General features: G+C 40.7%; 2 protein-coding genes across 4 annotated transcripts in view; both read right to left on the bottom strand.

Annotated features, from left to right (window-relative positions):
• GRM8 (glutamate metabotropic receptor 8) overlaps positions 1–22,601 on the bottom strand; it is a gene marked incomplete at both ends in the record, with an annotated part of 755,346 nt that overhangs the window by 530,991 nt on the left and 201,754 nt on the right. The window lies entirely within an intron of this gene.
• On the bottom strand, positions 13,496–15,311 carry LOC309827666 (uncharacterized protein; the record flags this gene model as incomplete). Its single annotated transcript, XM_082662435.1, has 2 exons — positions 13,496–13,770; positions 15,263–15,311. 2 exons carry the CDS (start codon positions 15,309–15,311, stop codon positions 13,550–13,552), a joined length of 270 nt encoding a protein of 89 aa, XP_082518561.1. The 3' UTR covers positions 13,496–13,549.

The following is a 22,601-nucleotide window of genomic DNA, read 5'->3' as shown; positions in this document are numbered from 1 at the left end:
TCTCTGCACAAAATCACTCTGACTTTGATTAAAGTGACCAACCACCAGGGGTTTGACTGAATTGATAGACTATTACTTTACTTGTTAGAAAATCAATTCTTTCAATCAAGAGGGTCAATCTGATTGTGTGTCAGTTATGACCTGAAATGATCTTTATCGATGTTGAGATAACCAGCCCAAAGCAATCGCTAAAGAATGAAGTATTTCAAAACTTACATGCTAAAACTCATTATCTATGACTACATTAATTTCGAATTTTGAACAAGTAGACCTATTCTCTGCTAAGTTAGTTCCGTGAGACACTAAAGTATTAATAAAGTTTACACATGCATGTATCGTAATTTCATGAACACTATCTAGAATGACATTCCCTATGAAACATTAATGGTATAAAAAGTATAAACCCGACTCAGCATATGGTACCTTCATAGAACACCCAAACATTGCTTATATGACCCATAGGGCAGGAAATAAATTCACGGAAGGAAAATGGAAGCTTCACTCTAAATTATATTCTTAATTTTGTATGTGTTAAATCAAACGTTTTAAACAAAGTTTAAGATAAAGAGAACGTTTTACTTTATCACAAAAACTATAGGGCCCTAAAATTTCACAAATTACAGCCCCACTAATTTGGAACCATAAAAAAAAAAATCTAGATTTTTTTTTTCTTGGTTGAAGTTTATATTTGACTCAGTGTAGAGATAAGTTATTCTTCTCTGGATTCTTTTTCAACCCTTATAACATGGCCAGAAAAAAAGGCTCAGTTTGGCGTTTGTATGTCTTTTACTCTTCTCTAACGTTCGACAACCTCAAACATTTAAATCAGGCTCAGTCTTTCTCCCAACAGAAGCTGGCTAAAATTTAATAACGTCATTTTCATCACATTATATTTATTTTTATAGATGCCTTCTGTTTTCAGGAGAGGATACTGGTTTTCTATTCACAGTACTAATATAAAGTTTTCTCTTTAAATAAATTTAGATTGCAAAGTGAATCAATTTAAGGAAAATGTGGAGTAATAACTGTACAGGTGGTAAGAAAGTATGTCTAAAAATCATGGAAGTGGTAAAAATGGTTAGATGTTAGGAAGTAAATATACGTAAAAGCAAATACATTAAAAAATTATGAACAAAACTCTAAGAAGAAAACCATCTACTTGGGTGAAGAAATTAATTTCAATCTCTTTCCCAGTATTTATTTGTAAACCATTGTGTTAATTCGAAATGACTCCTCTATTAAAGTGGGCCCATTGAAACCTTTATCCAACAACATTTTAATAGCTGCTTCTTCAGTACAGTACAAGCTCAAAAGTTGTAAGACTGCACGCCTTAGAGAAAAAAAGTTTGTACTTCAAAAACCTCATTCAACAAATGCTTATCGGGACTTCCCTGGTAGTCCAGTGGTTAAGACTTTGCCTTCCAACACAGGGGGTGCAGGTTCGATCCCTGGTCAGGGAGCTAAGATATCCCACATGCCTCAGGGCCAAAAACTAAAACATGAAACAGAAGCAGTATTGTAACAAATTCAATAAAGACTTTAAAAATGGTCCACATCAAAAAAAAATAAAACATCTTAAACAAAACAACTGCTTATCAATCACTCATTACCTCCGACATGGCAAGCCAGATTTGGGGAAGGATAAAAAGATTTATGTGTCCACTCATTATTCAAAAGCTATTTTTTGGAGTCATTATGAGTTTCAAAGTCACTTGCTGTATAGGATGTAATTAAAGGAAGAGAACAAGGAAAATGCAGAGGAGGAGGAAGATGAGGAGGATCCTGAACTCAAGGAGATTAGCATCTCATTCATCATTACTTATTACCGTCCTTGAATTTTACTTATTGTCCTAGATACTATTTCATTTTCTCACATATTGCCTTTTTTTTTTTTTTTTTTTTTTTTTTTTTTTTTTTTTGCGGTACGCGGGCCTCTCACTGTTGTGGCCTCTCCCATTGCGGAGCACAGGCTCCGGACGCGCAGGCTCAGCAGCCATGGCTCACGGGCCCAGCCGCTCCGCGGCATGTGGGATCTTCCCGGACCGGGGCACGAACCCGTGTCCCCTGCCTCGGCAGGCAGACTCTCAACCACTGCGCCACCAGGGAAGCCCCACATATTGCCTTTTTTAAAAAAAGTCAATGTATTATTCAGCCAGAGGTAATATTTAAGAGACATTTCCTTTGAGTGTCAGATTCTATGAAACTCAATAGCAAATTCATGGAATACAAAACAGCACGACCACAGCAATGTTTATAAAATACTGCAGACTTGGCCTTTCACACATTCTTTGTGAAAGAGGTGATGCTGCCCCAGAAAGGAAAAGACTCAAAATTTAGTAAAATTTAAAAAAAAATAGTAAAATAAAGTCACAGTACTAACTTGAACATATGCATTTATTATGAAAACCCACATGTGATTTGAGGCTTAATTATATAAATTAAAATTGGTGGAAGGAAGCTGCTATCCTTCACAAACATGATGCTTCCAATTTTACTAGATTTATGCATCTCACTTAGGATGAATGGAGTTGTGATGTTGCAATATATTTATTATACTACTTGAACTTATATTCTTTTCTTCCCCTTTACTCTGTGTCTGAAGCCTGTGACGATTTCTCCTACAGGAAAAAAACAAATCTACTGGGTTCTAAGGAAGGGTGATAGTTTTTTAATATGAAAATGGATTTTGATGTTTAATGCTTAAAGGACATTTTCATTTCTGATGCACTAAAGGCAGATTTCCAAAAAAAGTTCTGTACCATATGTACTCACACTTCACTATTTTAAAACAGAAAAATGTTAAAGAAAGATTACAAGACTTTCTTCATACCCTGCATTCTGTGTGACAGTATTTTCTGTACCATCATGGCATGGGATGCCTTCCCAATGCATTTTAAGCTGATGATGTAACTGGCATGAATACTGTGGATAATACAGCCTTACATCTGTATCAACTGCCCAACTTTCCCCAAAAGGATTATAAAACAACTAATCAAGCCATTCAATACAAATATCAGTCACCTGTGAATCCACTTTAACCATTTCATTACTTAATTTCACCCAATAGTATGGAAGGAGAGGTAATATTTGGTGTCAAAGAGATTGAGCCAGAAAGGTGGTCCTACAAGGGAATGAGGGCGCAGTGATCCAGCTCTGCAGGTCTCGGCCCTTGGCAGTCATTTCACCAGCTTCTGGGGCCAGTTCTGTTCCCGCTGCAGCAAATGAGGGAAACACCGGTCCAAACACTAGTAACTCTCAACTCCATCTGAAGCCTGTCCACTTCGGCTCCGATAACGTGCCTGGGCTCCTTCCTCCATGGCCAATCCCACACACCCCCCATCCCCCGTAGCACAATTCTATTATCTGAATCATTTCCTGTCCTTCTCAGTCAACACTCACATGGTGTCTCAGGTACTGTGTTAGCAATGGGAAACAAAGAACAAGCCCCTCAGGACAGGGGTGCTCACTAATTCCTATGATTTCAGATATCCTATCTCCTGTGGCAGCTTCATTTAATTTTGCTTCCTACAAAAGTAAAAATATTGTTATTTTTTCCTTAATGTGAAAAATTTTGCAATATTCCATAACTGCAGCCATTTGGGTCTTCAATTCCACTTAAATAGCATTTTACTGCCTCAGATGCTACAATGAACGCTTTTGCTTTTTCTTCTTGCGATATTTTTCCTTTAGTTCTTCCTACAGCTTCTATGATGGTCTTGGGTTGCTGGTTTCCTTAATTAACTTCTCATCACATAGAATCACTGGAGAATCCTGCTAATTGGAAATGAATACCTCAAAATTATTTTTACCATAAAGGGCTTTTTTTTAGTATTCGTTAAGATGCACCATTTCCCTTTTATTCCTTAAACCCTCTATTTAAGGTTAGAGAATGTCTTTCCTTCAGGAAGAAAAAAAAACAGGAATTCCCTGGCATTAGGGCTCCATGCTTCCATTGCAGGAGGCATGGGTTCAATCCCTGGTCGGGAAACTAAAATCCCACATGCCATGCAGCACGGCCAAAAAGAGAGAGAGAGAGAGACAAACAAGGGTTTCCTATCACAAATCCAGGATATCCTTGAGGGTTTGGGGGGTGAATTAACTTCCTGCTGTTTAGAACTACTGATGCCTTCTTACAGCCAGAAGGGGAACTACCACTTACTCACACGCTGAGGGTGACAGAGAGGGAAAAAGAAACAGCCTGGAATCATTGAGGCCATTGATAGGACAGTGAACTAACTCTGGGCCTCTTATTTCCAGGCTTTCTATTAAGTAAACAATAATGATTCCTGTGGTTTATACCACTTTAATCAGGAGTTCTTTTACCGGCAACCCAAACCATCCTGTTACAGGCTCTGAGATCCCTCCAAGCATAGCTTGACCAGCTTACTGGTTCAATCAAGAATGGATGGAAAGAGACACAGATGGAACAGGAAAGGAGGCAGACTCCTGGTAATGCCATTTCCGGGCTTCCTGATCAAGTTTTCTCTGACGGTTTTCTGTAGTTGCTTTCTACAGTGAACAGAAACTGTCATCTTCTGCTCAGAGCCTCAGGACAGCAAAGACATGGAGACTGACTCAGTGTTCTCATCTCTACCTTCTCCCCGGTGAAGACATTTGGGTCATGGCCATTAGCTAATTTACAAAGGATAAAGAAGAGCAGTTGTCTGTGGACCAAAGGAAAGTTTGTAAACAACGATGTCCTTGTAAACTGGCTCTCTGACGGTGGGAGTAGATGGAGGGTAGCCTTGCTACGTAGCCTTTGCCAATTTTCCTGCTATAAAATAATCCCACCACAGATTTCAAACTACCAATTTAATAATCAGCTAACAAAATTTCTGAATATTTGACAATCAGCTCTGGAAAGTCAGTGCTGGATATTAACGAGTTATCTTTTTTTTTTTCCTGAGAAAACACTCTGTACCAACAGGAGGCATTGCTGAAGGAAAGTCAAGCACACCAAACTCATAATCAATTCTTCTCTCATGGAGCTTATAGTTTAGCTGCAAGTTCAGCAACATTTGTAAGACAGAAGTAAAAATCACTTCTAAGGCAACATATTAATAAATGCAAATTAACTGAAAGCAAAGTGGTATCTAAGCACCTAAGATGTAAAGGAAATGAGTATAACAGTCCATCTCCTAGGGTGGTTGAAAGGGTCAAGTGAGATCACAGATGAGAAGACCTTGGTGAGTTACAGGCCGCTACAGAAACGTAAAGGATCATTCCTCACAGAGTGGAGTGAGGCTCCAGTCCGACAAGGCAACATCTGGACTCTCAGAACACAGTAATTGATGATGACAAGGTCAAAGATGGAAAAGCAGGATGCCTAGGGATACTGGGAAGACAGAGCAGAAACCAAGCCCACCGACCTCACACAGTGGATGAATTGTGTTCACAGAGCCAGATTATTTCCTACCACATCACCACTGCCTTTTTCGTCCCATTTATTATGCAACCATGACCAAGACATTAATTCCTCTAAGGCCTCAGAAATCTGCAAAATTGACCTCAAAGGGCTGTTTTTAGGCTATTCACGATAAAGACCTGAATGACCTTGAGAATAGTCTTCTCCAAATTCAAGGTCTGACTATGGATGGTTTTGTAGGGTAGAAGCATGGCCTTTGGGACAAAAATTCTGACTCTACCACTTACTAGTTGTGTGCCTTGTGCAAGCAACTTAAACTTCTGGTGCCTCGGCTTCCGCATCTGTACTTGGAGATGGTAGTTTTTACCTCATAATGTGGTTTTGCAGGTTAAATGAACTAAGGCACATAAAGTATCTGGTACAATGCTTAGCACATGGTAAGAACTCAATAGCTGATAGATGCTGTTATTATTGATTTTAAAAGCATCACATTCAAAATTTGGATGAAAAAAATTTTAAATAAAAAATAGGCATTTAAATTAGTGTTACCACCAGTTTTTAAATGAGATGGTTTTAAATCATCGAGAAGGCTTTCTTTCTACCACTTAAGGTGTCAGCTTCACCTTACAACTGGTCTTCTTGTGACTGAAAGTTTGTTGATCAGTAGCAAGAAAGCTGCTTAATACTTCCTGCACATCTGACATGGGAGGGAAGGAAGGGGAGAGAGAGAGAGAGAGAGAGAGGGAGAGACCCAAGGAAGAGAGAAGAGTCCTTCTGACTCTCCAACACCTGTCTCCTCCCATCAGGTCACATGATCATCCTGAGACCAATTCCTGTGCCAGAGGGTTACAAAATGTTGACTGGCTAGAACTGGAATGTTTGGGAAATTAGTGGTCTAGGTGGGAAAAAGGAAGGAGGAAGGTGGATACTAGGCAGGTAACCTACAAAAGGTTCCTATGGTTTCAAAACCGTTTTCTTTACTCATCTATGGCCTTCAAACCATAAGATACAGGCCATTCAACAACAGACATGATTTGAACTTTGACCGCTTCTAGCTCTGGTTCATGTCATATTACAATGAAAACACGACGTTGGCCACTATCCACTCTAATAACCACAGGATTTTCTACCTCCACAAAAATGGTAGAGAAAGAAAAAGTTCCATATAAACAGAACTTACTAGCTCCAATATTGGTTGTTACTGTATCTTTTTGATAGAGCTGATTTTCCTGTTTTCTTATAGTGACATATACCACAGTACCGAGGTTAGTTGGATATATAAAAACACACCAGCTCAAGCAGCTAAAAAAGGAAGAACTTACTCAGTTTTATCACTGAATAATGACAACCAATTTGAATCATGTTAGTCAAACTGATGAAATGAATTATAACCGCTTGTTTTAAGATATCCATGAAGGTGAAATCCAAAGAAAAAGATTAGGCACATTTTTTTTTTTTTTTTTTTGTATCTCTTGCATGCCTTTTACTCACTGCTTTTATCATTAAAAACAAGCTTAGATTTTTTTTTTTTTTTTTTTTTTTTTTTGCAGTACGCGGGCCTCTCACTGTTGTGGCCTCTCCCGTTGCGGAGCACAGGCTCCGGACTCGCAGGCTCAGCGGCCATGGCTCACAGGCCCAGCTGCTCCGCGGCATGCGGGATCTTCCCGGACCGGGGCACGAACCCGTGTGCCCTGCATCGGCAGGCGAACTCTCAACCACCGCGCCACCAGGGAAGCCCGCAAGCTTAGATTTTTGACTTAACGCTGCACCAGCTCTAAAGCCTCAAGTTTCTCCTTATGACAGTAGCTTTTTATTATTATGATGGATGAAAACCCAAATAATATTTATTCTATCCTATTGGGAGAAAACCATGAAAATGTCCAGAGGAGAAGAATCTCTAAAAGCAATAAATGAAATATATCCACCAATAAAGGGGAATAGAATCTTGATCTCTGGTCTCCTTTTCCAGCATTACTCTTCCTGTGGGAAAAAGACTATGGCAGAAATCTAAACATGCCTTAATTCCTACATCCCAATGCTAGATACATTAAAGGGACCAGAATTAGCTGAAATAAATTGGAAAGGAAAACATTGCTTCATAGATCCTGTCTATGACACATTTCTCTGTATGTAATCCCCACGATCAAATGAATACTTGAATGATAAAGCAAGGGAAAAGGTATAAAATCAGGGAAATTAAGAGTGATGTGAGCCTGTTATTGATAGCAGCTGTGCTGCTTTGCCTCTGTGCCCTATATACCTAAACATCTACCTATCAAAAGAACATATCCTAAAGAACAACATGGTGCAGAGATGAATTTCAATCTGACAAAAGCCATGAACTAAAAAATGAACTATATCATAAACTTTCCTCCTTCTCAAACAAAGAATCCTAAATAACCTCACATTCTCTGTAGGAAATAACCAGGGTAATGTGGAAGTGCTCACTAAATTCCTGCATACTGCATGGCCAATCGACCTAAAGCGATGCAGAAATTATCCTTTCACAAAATGGTTTGAAAAGTTTCGTGTTAAAATGTAACTTTGCTTGCCTATAGTTTTTTCAAACACTAGGGGTTTTTTCAACAACTAATAGAGTTTTAGACTGCAAATGCTAAACAGAAAGTATCAAAATTTGTCACTATTAAATCAATCATTCTGGCCTCATAGATACACTGCTGTATTCATTTATTCATACAATATATCCATATGATTTACTATCTTCCTGTAAAAGGAAAATGGCCATCTTGATTAATGGGGTAATCTGTGAATCAACTGTGCTAACTTTTCTAAATTTCATACCTATTAATGTTAATAAATTTCCACTAATTTCTGCATTATGAAATTGAGTGGGAATATCTAATGTCTTTACAAAATGCTTTACTACTGCTACTATACTTCTGAAGTTTTTAATACCATTTTGTGATCTTTTTATAAATACTGCAAAAGTCATTCATACCTACCATCATAAAATGTCCCCCCCCATTTTAAGTAGCTAAGTCCTCTCCAATTTTACTGCACAGTAACCCCAGGTTATCAAATTGATTGTGCCACGAGTCATGAGCACCAGAACTGGTGTTTAAAAGAGTATACTGCAACATAAACTGGCAAAAGCCTCAGCTCTGCCTCATTCTTGATTGGGAGCATTTGGTCAGTTGACCCCTGTCACCTTTCATCTTGCCACCTCACACGTACCAGTACCCACAAACCCTGCACACTGTGTACTGGGGTGGCAGCAACAAGAATAGAGAACAGCTAGAGCTATTTGCCAAGGAAAATGCAACTTAATGATATAAATAAATGATCCCACAAACGACACAAAGTTTTCAAGCTCAAGTAACTAGAAGAAGGTGTCATCACTTTGAGACTAGAAAATTGAGATGTGTGTCTGATGAAGGTCATTTGAAACTTGTTGGGTATAGGGCAATGGAAAGGCATTCTGGTTAAAAAGTAGCAGGCAACTGGAAGTGGGATACAGATACCTGAGTAAGAGAATTGGTGTGGACATATAGAGTTTGAGTAAAGATAATACCTATCTGAGAGACAGGAAGAATAATCTAGAGAGAGAGACATGGACAGAAAAAAAAAAGAAATATAAATGAATGGATAAATATGTATGAGAGCACTTAGAGAATATTTAAAGTTAGAATGGAAGAAGAGGACAAAAAATGATGCCTAAAGAAAAGAACGAACAGCAGGTGAGAGAAGAGCCTTGAAATTTATTCATTCATTGTTAATTCATTCAACAAATATTTATTGAGGGTCTACTCTGTCATAGGCACTGTGCTAGACACAGACGGGAGGGAGAATATAGCCTAGGGGGAGTTTATAGTCTGGTGGAAAAGAAAGCAAGACATTGAACAAATAAAAAATCTGTACCCCAGCTCCCATAAGTAAGTATAATTGTGATAAGTGTTCCAAAAAGAAGGAAAAAAAAAACAGGTCCAGGTGCTGGGGGCATATATAAAAGGGAGCTGTCTAATCTTTCTGAAGTGTCAGGGATGATTACTCTAAGGAAATGACATTACCTGGCAAATGAGTAATTAGAAAAAGAGAGAGAGAGAAAGTGATCACCAAAGACAGAGTGAGCAAAGATACCCCAACACTAAGGAAGAGAAGAGTAAAACACACAGTGCATAGCTATAAAGAGCCCACTGGCGACCTTGAAGAAGCCTCCTTTTCTTCTTTCCTCTGCACCTTCTACTCTAATCCCAAAGCCACTTGGGACAGTTCAGGGCTGGCGTTGGTGTTGGGGTTAGCATGGACACAGCTGTCTTACCCCAAAACTACTCGCCAGTTCTGCCTTACTAATAGAACCCTAAGTTCTTTAGGGTGACAGTGAGCCCAGCTAAAATACTCATTTCTCCAGACTGCCTTGACGGTTGACTTCATGACAGTTCTGAGCAGTAAGACATGAGCAGAATGCTGCTGGGGATTTCCAGAAAGTTTTGCTTTTGCAAGAGCAACACAGGCCCTTCCTGAGTGACACCTGGTTTTCTTTTTCCTACCTTGAATGACACCATGAGTCTGGAAGTGAAGCAGCCATCGTGCAATGTGACGCAATTGTAAGTTTCATACTAAGGATGACAGAGCACTGGAACATAAAGGGTGGCTGGAATTTTGAGGGTATCCTGGAACCACTGGACCAATTCCAGACTCTCTACCTATGGGCTTTTTGTTATGTGAGAAAAGCTAACTCTTATTTGGGTAAGCCAAGGTAGACCACTTTCTGTGACCTGCAGTCAAATATAATTCCTAATTGACCCAGGGTTGTAGTGGGGTGGGAAAGGGTGTTATCTTGTTAAAAGCGATCAAAGTAGGGGCGTTATCTTCTTAAAGGTGATCAAAGTAGAGATGATGACCCGGACAGAAATAGGAATCAAAAACTATTCCCAGTCCCATTTTACAACACAGACATTGTTAGTGCCACAAATACATGGGATAATCAAGCTCTTCAATAACATAAATACTACCTTATTCAGGATAATGCTTTGGAACTGTAAAAGTTATCCCCTGGAAACTGTTTAGCTTATACAGAAAACTGGTATATTTAAAGACATCTGGGCTTCCCTGGTGGCGCAGTGGTTGAGAGTCCGCCTGCCGATGCAGGGGACACGGGTTCGTGCCCCCGTCCGGGAAGATCCCACGTGCCGCGGAGCGGCTGGGCCCGTGAGCCATGGCCGCTGAGCCTGCGCGTCCGGAGACTGTGCTCAGCAACGGGAGAGGCCACAACAGTGAGAGGCCCGCGTACCGCAAAAAAAAAAAGACATCTAGTTGTCACATCATAACATTTTTTTTTTAAATGCTGTGGGTAGGAGTTAATTAATTAATTAATTAATTGTTTTTGCTGTGTTGGGTCTTCGTTTCTGTGCAAGGGCTTTCTCTAGTTGCGGCAAGCGGGGGCCACTCTTCATCGCGGTGCGCAGGCCTCTCACTATCACGGCCTCTCCTGTTGCGGAGCACAGGCTCCAGACGCGCAGGCTCAGCAGTTGTGGCTCACGGGCCCAGTCGCTCCGCGGCATGTGGGATCTTCCCAGACCAGGGTTTGAACCCGCGTCCCCGGCATTAGCAGGCAGACTCTCAACCACTGCGCCACCAGGGAAGCCCCCCATAACATTTTCCAAAAAAAAAAAACTTTCTCCATCATTGTACATTAATCAAGACTATCTAAGGAAGAAATGAAAATGTTCTGAGAACTCAGCCATGTGCTGTAGCAGGTGGTGGACATTTAAATGGCATTATTTATCATAAGTAGCATTTAAGGAGTATCTTAGAGTCTCTGATTCCAAAAATGTATGTCAATTTGGCGAGAGACCAGTGCTGTTTTAGTTATTAAAGCATAAATAGGTTTCCCACACTTTCTTTTCCCTAATTAGACACATTGATTTGTCATGACGCTCCCACTTTGAAGGGTATTGTAAAGTCAGCTCTGGCCAGCCTGATCAAGAATCATTATGCTGGCACATTCTACAATGTTGTTCACTGTAGCACAAATTTTACTGTAAAGTGTGCCCAATCTGATGCAGCTTTGAAGCCCAAACCCTTAGGATTTCAATCCTATCTCTAGAACATGCTGTTTTACCTGAAGCACGTTACCGAATCTATCTGAGTTTTGGTTCCCTGAATACCTACATTTTGTGAATATTAAATGAGATCCTTTAAAAACAAACAGTCCACACAAAGGTCTACACGACTATAAGCCCTCTGCAAATATTATCTCCTTTCTCTTTTGCCCATTCCTATACTGCACTGCATTTGAAGAATTTTCATTAAGCTAGTAAAATCCGTTCCTACAGAACAGATCCCAACCTAATTAAGCATAACATGAAGGTTTCTACTTAAATTCTGAAGCAAAGATACAACATACAGAACCTTAAATTCTGAAGCAAAAATTATCCACATACAGAGGGTGGTAAAAATCACTTGCACCCGTTTTTGGAATATCATGCAGACCATAAAAAGAATATTTTAAGGACCGTTTCCATTTTTGAAAGACTGAGTATTACGTAATGGCCAAATCATACATATGCCTCCTTGTCCTATAGAGGTGGGGTGGTGGATATGCCTGGGTACAGCCCTGAGCAGAAAGGGTTAAGAATGGAAGATGCTTCCTGATGAATATGTTTGCTCCCATCACCCTGTGACCCTTACATCCACAGCTGTCTGCCCCACAGCTGTCTGTCTCCCTCACCTTGGACCAGTCCAGAGATAAAGCAAATATCTCCTCAAGGAAAGCAGAGAGCCTCTCAGTTCTCCCTGTCTCCATCACCTCCCCGATGAGTCATCTCTCTGACTACTTCACTCCTTTAAGGGCAGTCTGGCAAGCAAGGGACAGTGAGAACAAAACATTTATAAGCAGGACCCTAGTGATAAAAACAGTAGCAATATTTATGGATACTGAGAATTAATTTCTTTTTCTTGCAGGAAATATGAGTGATAACGTTTCCTTGGCCAGTCTCAAAAATGTCAATTCATTTGTTTGTTAATACAAATGCATTGCCTCATTCGTTCTCTGACAGGAACGTTGAGAGGAGTGAGGGGGGGAGAGGAGAATCATTATTGTCACCCTATAATTATTCAGAGGATGTTTCATTTTATTTTATGTTAGAGTGGCCAAATTTGTGTTATTTCTCTGTTGCCCTAATCATCATGATAAATCATGAAATAAGAATCTCCATGTCCAATTACCATTCAGAGTAGATACAGGAAAGGAATTAAAGCTTTCTTTCTAAGTGGAAGAAAGGGCAATTCCACAGAGCTTCCTCAGGGAATGTACACTGTGCTGAACAGTACATTATTGAAAAGAGATAAGCAATTGTGTGATGTACAATTGCCAACACTTTCTTGTCTTTCAACTCTAGTTCTAAATGCTTACGAGGAATAATATCTTCACATTTTTCAAAGGCTGCTACAGGAGAAAGCCACTTACACTCACATTCACAAGTATTGTAAATACAGCAGTTATTATTTAAAGAAGAGACACAGAGACAGAGACCAAGAGAGACAAAGAGACTGAAGTGTCTTTGAGTGACTGAAGTCTCTTAGGGTGCCATGGCCAGGTTTCAACAAAACCCTGCCCTCAGCTCCAGGCTCAGGGCTCCCATACCTCACCAACTGCTTCTTTAAGGACCTCAAGCCAGAGAGCTACAGCAGAGGGAAATGTTTTTCTTCAAAGAAATGAACTTCTAAGAAATATAATAAGCCAAACCTAAACTCTTAAATTATTTTCTTTCTTTGGTAATTTTTCTTTTTCTGCTAATAAAGGTAGCAACTAAGTGATACTAACGTCCAGCAGGTCAACTGCATATGAGTCAATTTAGTCACTATAGCTGTAGGTGGTATAAAAGAAACAAGTGAAGCAATCCGGTTGCTTGGACAGTTCAATCAATAAATCAAAGCGGTAACCCTGTGAAATTATACCTAAATTAAATATCCCAAAGTAGACTTTGTTTCGAAAAAGGCAACATCTATCTTATAATTTTTCTAGAAAATCTATTACCTGTCATGGTTTTTTTTTTTTTTTTACAAAAGTTTATTCTTAAATGTACAATAGGTTCCAAGACAACATTTCATTCTAGCTATAGGTGGCAACAGATGTTATGGCAGGGAATCCAGATGTTTAGCCCAGATGTTTAAACAGGAATGGAACTAAGGATCATCATTGCCTCAGGCACAAGGAACAGCTTAGTTTTTGCCAGATTTCTTAATTCCACCTGTGGCCAGGGGGCCTTTCCCCGCGGCCTTCGCTTTTAGCTCCTGAAGTTTCTTTTGCTCCTCCTTCTGTTTCTGCTTGAATGTCTTATCTTCCTCGTCCATCTCCTTGGCATGCTTCTTGGGCTGCTTCAGGGGCTTCTTCTTGCCACCTTTGCGGCCCGACACGGCACCTGCCGCCCCTTCCCCAGACCCTGCCACCGGATGCGGCTGTCATGGTATTTTAACACAGAGACGTCGGCTATTCACACAAAAACATTTTTAGAAAATAGACGAATTTAGCCCCACAGTTAATAATGTCTAGTTATTAAGTTTGATGGACTAAATCCCACCATATTTTTTTAAGGTAGGAAGTACAAGACTAGATTCAGATTAGAACAAATACTGCAAAATATAATGAAAAGATATGGACCATTTTTCTCTCCCCTGCTTTTGGAAGATTTCGTTGTTTCCTTCTATTCCAGCTTATAATTGAGTTCAATCTGATAAAAGTTTGTCCTCCAAACCTAAGTCCTATGTTTTAGGCAATTAATAATTGGCAACAAGCTTAAAATTGCACTTATGAGTTCTAACTTTTCTGTCTAGGAACTAGCTGGCTTACAGTCCAAACATGATAGTAATTAATAGTTAAAACTGTGTTTGGATCTTCTTAGAATAATACCACTTATTATCCTACTCTACATTGATGTTTTTTCTTTTCTTTTTCCAACAGAAATTTTATTATGGATGCATAGATCACTGTATGGGAAATATCTGATTTCTAAGTAATCTTTGAAGGAGTAGTTCTTCAAGTATAGTTCCACTGTAACCTATAAGGATCTTCTAGATGTTTGGGGGATTAGTCCAAACTCTAATTCATTAAAAAATATTTAAAGTATAGCTGATTCACTTTGTTATAAAGCAGAAACTAACACACCACTGTAAAGCAATTATATTCCAAAAGAGATGTTAAAAAATATATTTAAAGTATAGAATACAGTTTCTACTGCAAATGACACTTTCTAATATAAAATACAAAAATGAAAAAAAAATACTATAATGACTCTTTACCCAACCCAAAGCACCCTCACCCACCTTTGGCATGGGAAAGAGAGAGGAAGAGGCTGGGGGGGAGGGGAGTCCTGGGGTCAGGGGAGAGCAAAGGATTTGGTCACTGGCAAAAAGGCAAGCAAGAATAGATCAAAATCAGTTTCCAAGATCATTTCTTCTAGGGAAGCAGCATGTGAACCAGGAAAAAAGACATTAGCGACCGAGGCATTTTTACTAGTCAATAAAATCCCATTGATTTTATTGCAAGAATATTACACCTTTCTATACATTTTTATTTCACCAACACCTAAATTTTACAGCTTTTTATAACACCTAAAAGGCAGTGTAGTATAGTGACCTGAGTTCAAAACCTAACTCTCCCACTTAATTTCTCTAAGCCTCAGTTTCCCCATCTATAAAACGGGAATAATAATATCTATAATATGAAAACATGTTTTTAAGTGCCTTGCAAAAAACCTGCCATGAGGTAGGCACTCAATTCATGGCAATAACATAATGTATTAGATATAAAAATATTACCTGATTTCTAGAAACCCACCTGTGCCCTTATTTTTGCATGTGCTACCATTTGAGTAGTTGTACAATTTCACTTAAAGGATATTTTTTTCTAATAGTTCTTTTATGTTTCAGCCTTACTTTGGTTTTCCAAACTATTTTCTTCATAACAGGCTTTCTCTGCTTTCATCGTGAATTTTTTCTTTATTTAGAATAAAAAATAAATGTTTATGAATTATTTATAGTTTCTTATTATGGCAAAACATACATATATTTTTTTTTCTTTTTTTTTTTTTTTTTGCGGTACACGGGTCTCTCACTATTGTGGCCTCTCCCGTTGCGGAGCACAGGCTCCAGACGCGCAGGCTCACCGGCCATCGCTCACGGGCCCAGCCACTCGGCGGCATGTGGGATCTTCCCGGACCAGGGCACAAACCCGTGTCCCCTGCACTGGCAGGCAGACTCTCAACCACTGCGCCACCAGGGAAGCCTGCAAAACATATTTTTAAGTCTTCATTATCAGTTTGTGCCAACAACCCTCATGCTGTTTGGAGAATGGCATAGTATGTGCAAAGGGGACAAACACTGAGAATACTTTCTACCTATACAGAAAAAAGATAAGTTAATTTCTAAGCCTGGAAACGTGTTTTTAAATCAGAAATTTCTCTTTCCAAATATTCACAATAACTGGTCATCTTCTGAAATCTAAAACCATGATTATTTCTCCTTTAAGTTTTAAACTATTAATTTTACATTTCGAAGGAATGTTTGCTCAGAAGCAAAAGGCTTTGATCATTTCATCAAGTAAAACCTGTAAAATTGATTTCATGGAGACAGACCAAAAAACTCTCCTTGGCTGACAAAAAATTTCCAATTTAAATCCGTGGTCATCCCTCATTCAACGTTTGCTCAGCTCCACGGAATCTTGTTTGCTTATTGAAGCAAGGTCCTCCATAAAGAGTGGGTCCCAGCGTGTTTTTTCTCTCTACCATAACATTTCAGCCTATTACAACCCATAACATCTGAAGGGCATTTTAGAAAATGATTTGGTAATTTTTCTGAGATGTATTCCTGACAATGCCTGTGACTTCAAAATATCTCTGCAACTAGAGAAGAATATGTCAAGTGCTCCTTTTGATACGAAAGTCTGTAAATAAAGTAGTTGTTTACAAAGATGGAATTTAGTCAAATATGGAATTGGTTTTAAATCACTGCATGGCTGAACGTTTGCTTGACTAAGCTGATAGCTTGTCAAGTCTTATATTTGGTTATTAACAGCTGCCATTTCTTCTACAGCATTTCTGGTGCATATTCTTGTGAGGATTAAATAAGGTAAGAGTAATTAACATGCCTAGCACAGGGCGTGGCACAGAGTAAGCGCTCAATACATGGCAGCTGTTAATATTTTAATAGCAATTATTTTACAAGTGCTATTGAACTGAAAGAGAAAGAAAGTGACCTATCCAGCATTGGCCAGCAGGAGTTTCCAGTGTTTCCTTGATCTTTTCTCTAATCATCATTACTGATGACCCCAACAACTGAGATTTAATACTTTTTTGTCTCTTTCAACTGAGAAAATGGAGAGAGTTGCTGTTGAATTGGTCTCCCTGCTTCCACTCCTGCCCTCATTCTCCCTATTCTCCACACAGCACTCACGTCATCTCACATACATCAGACCACATCCTTCTCCTGAATGAACCCTCCAAAAACTTAACTTCACACGGAGAATAAAACCCAACTTTGTCCTGTGGGCATGACGCCTCCCAGGAACTAATCCATGACCTTGTCTCATGCCATGTCTTCCCCACTTCCAGTCAAACTGTCCTTTTTTCTGTTCCTTGCCTTGTCCAAGCCTGTTCCCACCTCAGGGCCTTAGCACCTGCTGTTGCCTTTGCCTACAAAGCTCACTACCTGTTATCTCTTCCCACAAACTCTTCAGCTCAAAGCCTACATCCTCAGGGCTATGCCCCCCACCCCATGCCTAGAAAAGCATCTGAGTCCTGCCATCCCACTGCCCCCACCCCCGTCTGGCTCTAGTACCCATTCAATTGTATTTCCTTCACTTCTCCTTATGACTCTTTTTTTATGTAACCAATTTCTGGAGAAATCTCCACTTACTGGGATATAAATACGAAAGAGTGTCCCTAACAGTGCCATGTCAATCCCCCTTTCTCGAGAAGAAATCGGTCCTGTATGGCATCTTGGCCAAAATCCATAGCTTCTCAGCCACCCGTGGTTGAGAGCTGTCTCACTTTGGTCTTTAAGACTTGAGCCTCTTCATTTGCAAATACTACTCATCTCAAAGTTAATTCAAAGCTACTCTCTTCCCTGCCCCCATCACAGGCTAGACCATAGGGTCTTATGGGAGAGACTGGAGTGAAATCCACTATGTTTACACACTTTTCTTTCTTTCAGTTCCCTCACTCTTCTGCTCCCAGACACTGGACTCTCAGAGAACCTCAGTCTCACCCACCACACCCAGGAGAAGGAAGTTAGTCTCTCTCTCTTTCTCTCTCCTATTTTGTTTGACTTTTGGAGTATGACAGCATTTCCCCCCATCCTCCTCCCCACCAGAGCATGAGTTTTTAGTTCCACTATGTGTTACTTCAGGGATCAAGAGCTGCCTCCTCTTTAGGGACTTCCCTGGTGGTCCAGTGGTTAAGACTCTACCTTCCAATGCAGGGGATGCAGGTTCGATCCCTGGTCAGGGAGCTAAGGTCCCACATGCCGTGCAGTGCAGCCAATAATAATAATAATAATAAAATAAGAGTCCTCTTTAGTTCACCGGTCCATCTGTTCATTCATTCACATGAGCAACCATGTGTTAAGCGTTTGGTATGTTCCCCAGGGCTGCGGCGGGCATACATGTAAACATTTCTCTGAGTCTCCTGTACCTTCAACATTTACCTCTTTTTTCTCTTGCAAGTCATGTACAGCTCAGTGGCAGTCAATATCCTTTCCAAAGACAGTCCACAAGATAGCTGCCCAGGAGCAAACTCTATTATCTCTGTTTAGCCAAACCTCTGTAATTCTGAAAAATAGAGGAGCTAGGATTGCTCTCAGTAGAAACGGCTATAGCTGCTTTCACTCAGCAATTAAAATCATATCAATCCTCGACAACTCTGAGAGACGGAGCCTCCTGTCAGATAAGCTATCATTTTTTTAATAGACTTTAATTTTCAGAGAAGTTTTAGGTCTACAGCAAAATTGAGCCGAAAGTGCAGAGAGTTCTCATAGAGACACACAGACACAACCTCCGCCACTATCATTGAAGAGAACTTTTTATGTGCCTGGACATGCATTGGTGGTAAAGGTTTTCTCTGTCTTACTGTGATTCAGGATGGTTCTAATGAATCTGCTGAGATGAGAAGTGGGGTTTTCTGAGGGAAACACTCTTCCCCCTACCTTTCCAGGAGAGCAGCCACGGTACCTTTGCCTTTTGCCAAGTTAAGAGCCCCAAGACTTGGTCCAGTTCCTGTACCCAGCTACTCCCCAAATACTGCAAGTGGAGCCAACCTAACTACTGGAGGCTTCGCGCTCCCCATCTTATCAGCTGCCACTAACCAGCATGGCGTAAACACTGCCCCCTCTCCCCAGCCACACCACGCTCCCCTGTCCTGGATTCTTCCAGTGGACCTCTGGGCTCTGCCTTTAGACACATGTCCTTTCATCTTCAAGGGTACAGATCAAATACTCACTTCTTACTCTCTTTAGAGAGAAGTCAGGGATGCAGCCTCACTGCTAGGCTCCACGAATATTCTCCAAAACTTCTCCTGCTCTACTCCAGAGACAGCATCAAAAAAGACCTACAGATTCTACCAGGGAATGAGATGCTACTCCACCATTCTGGAGACAGCCCCAGGGTCGGTTCACTCTAAGCCCTACTCACCTAGCTCCAAGCAAGGGAAAGGCCCTCCTACCTCTCTGTCACAGGGAGGGAAGGGAATAGCCAAGCTCTGAATAGGCATCGCCAAAATGCTGACTCCTACCACTTTCAGACTCCTTACATTGGCTGGTGAGAGTGGGTGTCGTGGTAAAGCTCGTTCTTATTTGGTGCCTCTCAGAAGCACTGCAGGAGGGCTGTTCCAGGGGCTAGCAGCACCTTGAACACAGAGTCGCACTGAGTTCTTCAGGTCCTCAGCTTTGAGCTGAAGCTCCAATTCCAGGACTAAGGGGGAAAATACCACTGCCATGTAATGCTTTACTCTCTGTCGGTCTCAACTCGCTCCTTTGTTACTCTCCACCATCTCGGTCTACCCTCAGCACCCAGAAAAGCACTGGACACTTAGTAGGTGCTCATTAAAGATTTGTTAAGTGAATCCTGTTTTGAACGCTTCTAAAACAAGAAGTTACATCATAATGAAGCCCATTACATACTGAGGAGCCCTAGTGGTTTGAAATCAAGAGAATGTTTATCCATTTTATGTATCTCTGCCCAATACAACAACAGAATAACCCCTTTTTTTTCTTCATAGCATCCCTTTCAAATGTTCCCAGATAGAGATGATGACCCTGACTCCTTTTCTTCTCCAGGGTTCTCATGCCCCATGGTTTCCAGACCTGCACTGACCATCTTGGTTGCCTTTCTTTGAAGCACTAATAGCGTGTTTAAGAAGTGCTCTACCAGTGATAAGCAGTCGGACTAGCACTTCCTCAGAGTTGGACCCTCCTTTTCTGTTAACGCAGCTGCACTTGCATTAGGATTTGGGTATTTGCTGTGTGGGGTTAATTTTTTCAGCAGAGGATCTACATAGTTGGCTCACGTTAAATGTATGGTCAACAGACCTCAGATTCCTTTCTATGGATGGACAAATGTCACACCTTCCTCTCCTACACTGGCTTAAGTGACTTTTTCACATGTAAATGTTGAATCTTACATTTAGCTCTGTAACATTTCTCCCTTTTGTTTTTGCCCTTTTGTTCCAGTCTCCGGAGGTTTGTTTTTAATCTTGATATCCTACTGACGTATTCAAGTTGTTATTACCTGCAATATGACAAACACATTTGCAATGTCTTCACTTAGACAATTGTTTTCAGTGACCTGCAGAGAATGGAACCAAATCAGAGCCTTGGGGTGTTCTAGGGACATCCATTTGGACTGGCACTTTCTGCATATGGCCGCTCACCCAACTGCAAATCCACCTAAATCTGCCTAATGTTGCCCTCTTGCAGCCCACATTCTAATCCCTGCCACCACCTTTGTTTTTATAAAACTCTAGAGCTTTTAAGAAATACTCTGGAGGGCTTCCTTGGTGGTGCAGTGGTTAAGAATCTGCCTGCCAATGCAGGGGACATGGGTTCGAGCCCTGGTCCAGGTCCACATGCCGCAGAGCAACTGTGGCGCAGAGCTCGTGCGCCACAACTACTGAGCCTGCGAGCCACAACTACTGAAGCCCACGCGCCTAGAGCCTGTGCTCCACAAGAGAAGCCACGACAATAAGCCCATGCACCGCAACGAAGAGTAGCCCCCACTCGCCTCAACTAGAGAAAGCCCACGCACAGCAACAAAAACCCAACATAGCCAAAAATAAATAAATAAAATAAATTTATAAAAAAGAATACTCTGGAGAAATAAAAATATGACATCTACAACAGTCCCATGATCTATAGATAAGATCACCTTATTCTTGAAGGTATGTTTATGTTAGTATGATATATAGATAGTTTGCTTCCTTTCCTCATAAAAACAACTAGTGAATTATTTTATAAATTATCAGATTATCCTGATTAACATCGATATGGTTGTTCTAATTTTTCAAAATTCTTTATATCATTTTTGAAAATCTGGCTACCTATCCATCTTCAGGCTCCTCTTAAGCTCCATAAATGCCTGCAAAACATCCCCAACCTGCCCCCCCATTTCCAGTGTCAAATCTTCACATTCCTTTAGTATTGGGGAAGTCCTATGTCTGAGCCCAGAGCACTGACAATGCCTAGATTTTCTTCTATTACCTCCTCATCTCTTTTAGAAATTGTATCATCTCAGACTGCCATGACAAAATACCACAGCCTGGGTAGCTTAAACAACAGAAATTTATTTTTTTCCCAGTTCTGGAGGCTGGAAGCCCCAGATCACGGTGCCAGCACAGTTGGGTTCTGGTGAGGACTCTCTTCCTAGCTTACAAATAGCATGTGTCCTCACATGGCAGAAAGAGATAGAAGCAGAGCAAGCTCTCTGGCATCTCTTCTTATAAGGGCACTAATCCCATCATGAGGGCCCCACCCTCATGACCTCATCTAAACCTAATTATCCCCCAAAGACCCCTCCTCCAAATACCATTACACTAAGAGTTAGGGTTTCAACCTATGGATCTTGGAGGGATATAATTCAGTGCATAGCAGGAATTAACTAGTTGGTCATATTATTATTTCTTTTCTTTTCTTTTTTTTTTTTTTGTGGTATGCGGGCCTCTCACTGTTGTGGCCTCTCCCATTGCGGAGCACAGACTCCAGACGCACAGGCTCAGTGGCCATGGCTCACGGGCCCAGCCACTTCGCAGCATGTGGGATCTTCCCGGACCGGGGCACGAACCTGTGTCCCCTGCAACGGCAGGCAGACTCCCAACCACTGTGCCGCTAGGGAAGCCCGGTCATATTATTTATACTACTTGTCCTGCCCTTTTCCAATTTGAAGATTATTTGTTCTGCTGGAAAGGATGAAATAGAAGAAAATTAAGATTGAGTTTTCTTCCTTTTCTCCATAATCTATCCTATAATACCATCCTCTCTAATTAGAGAGCCTAGTTTTTCATTATTTCTTATTCCAAATTTAAATCTTGAAAAAAAATTTTATAGTCCAGCATTTTCAGAGCTACAGTTTCAAGAGTCCAGCATTGTGAGCCCTTCTTGACATCACTGGGCTCCTGCTAGGAACTTAGTCCTCACAGACATGCTCTAACAGATCTCTCACACTTTTCCTTTGGCATTTCACCTAATCGTGCATCCCTACTTGCCCCAAGATTCCTGCCTGGCAAACCTATCACATTCAATTCCTTTGCATTGTTGGTTTACTGGCCTCTAGCAGCATTTCAGAAAGGCATTGCTCCACCCCTGCTCCTCACCCACTCAGGATGCACTCTCTGCAAGAGCTGAGTTCTGCAGGCCACCACCAAAGAACAGTCTTCCTGCCATCTTTCTAGCAATGCTCCTTAAAGAAAATCGAAGCCCTGTACTTTGGAAAGGTTCGTTTACGGCCTCAATTTGGGGTACTCAAAAAAAATCAATAGCAATCGTAATTCCCACTGGAGATAAATAGCTCAAATCTGTAACTACGCATGAACATGGGAAATTTAAGAAAATATAAAAAGACTGGTTAGCCCTCAAATCATCCATTCCCTTCTCAGAACTCCACTTTTCCCAAACTGGACGGCATCCAGATTTGGGTATGAGAGGGGATGAGAGAAATAGCTGTGGTTTTCTTCTATAAGGAGGATAAGAGTTTTCTATTTTTAAATTTTGCTTTTGCTTTTTGTTGTTTTAT

Source organism: Grampus griseus (assembly GCF_964374135.1).
Source record: "Grampus griseus genome assembly, chromosome: 9".
Taxonomy (NCBI): domain Eukaryota; kingdom Metazoa; phylum Chordata; class Mammalia; order Artiodactyla; family Delphinidae; genus Grampus; species Grampus griseus.
This window is presented reverse-complemented; position numbering and strand designations above follow the sequence as displayed.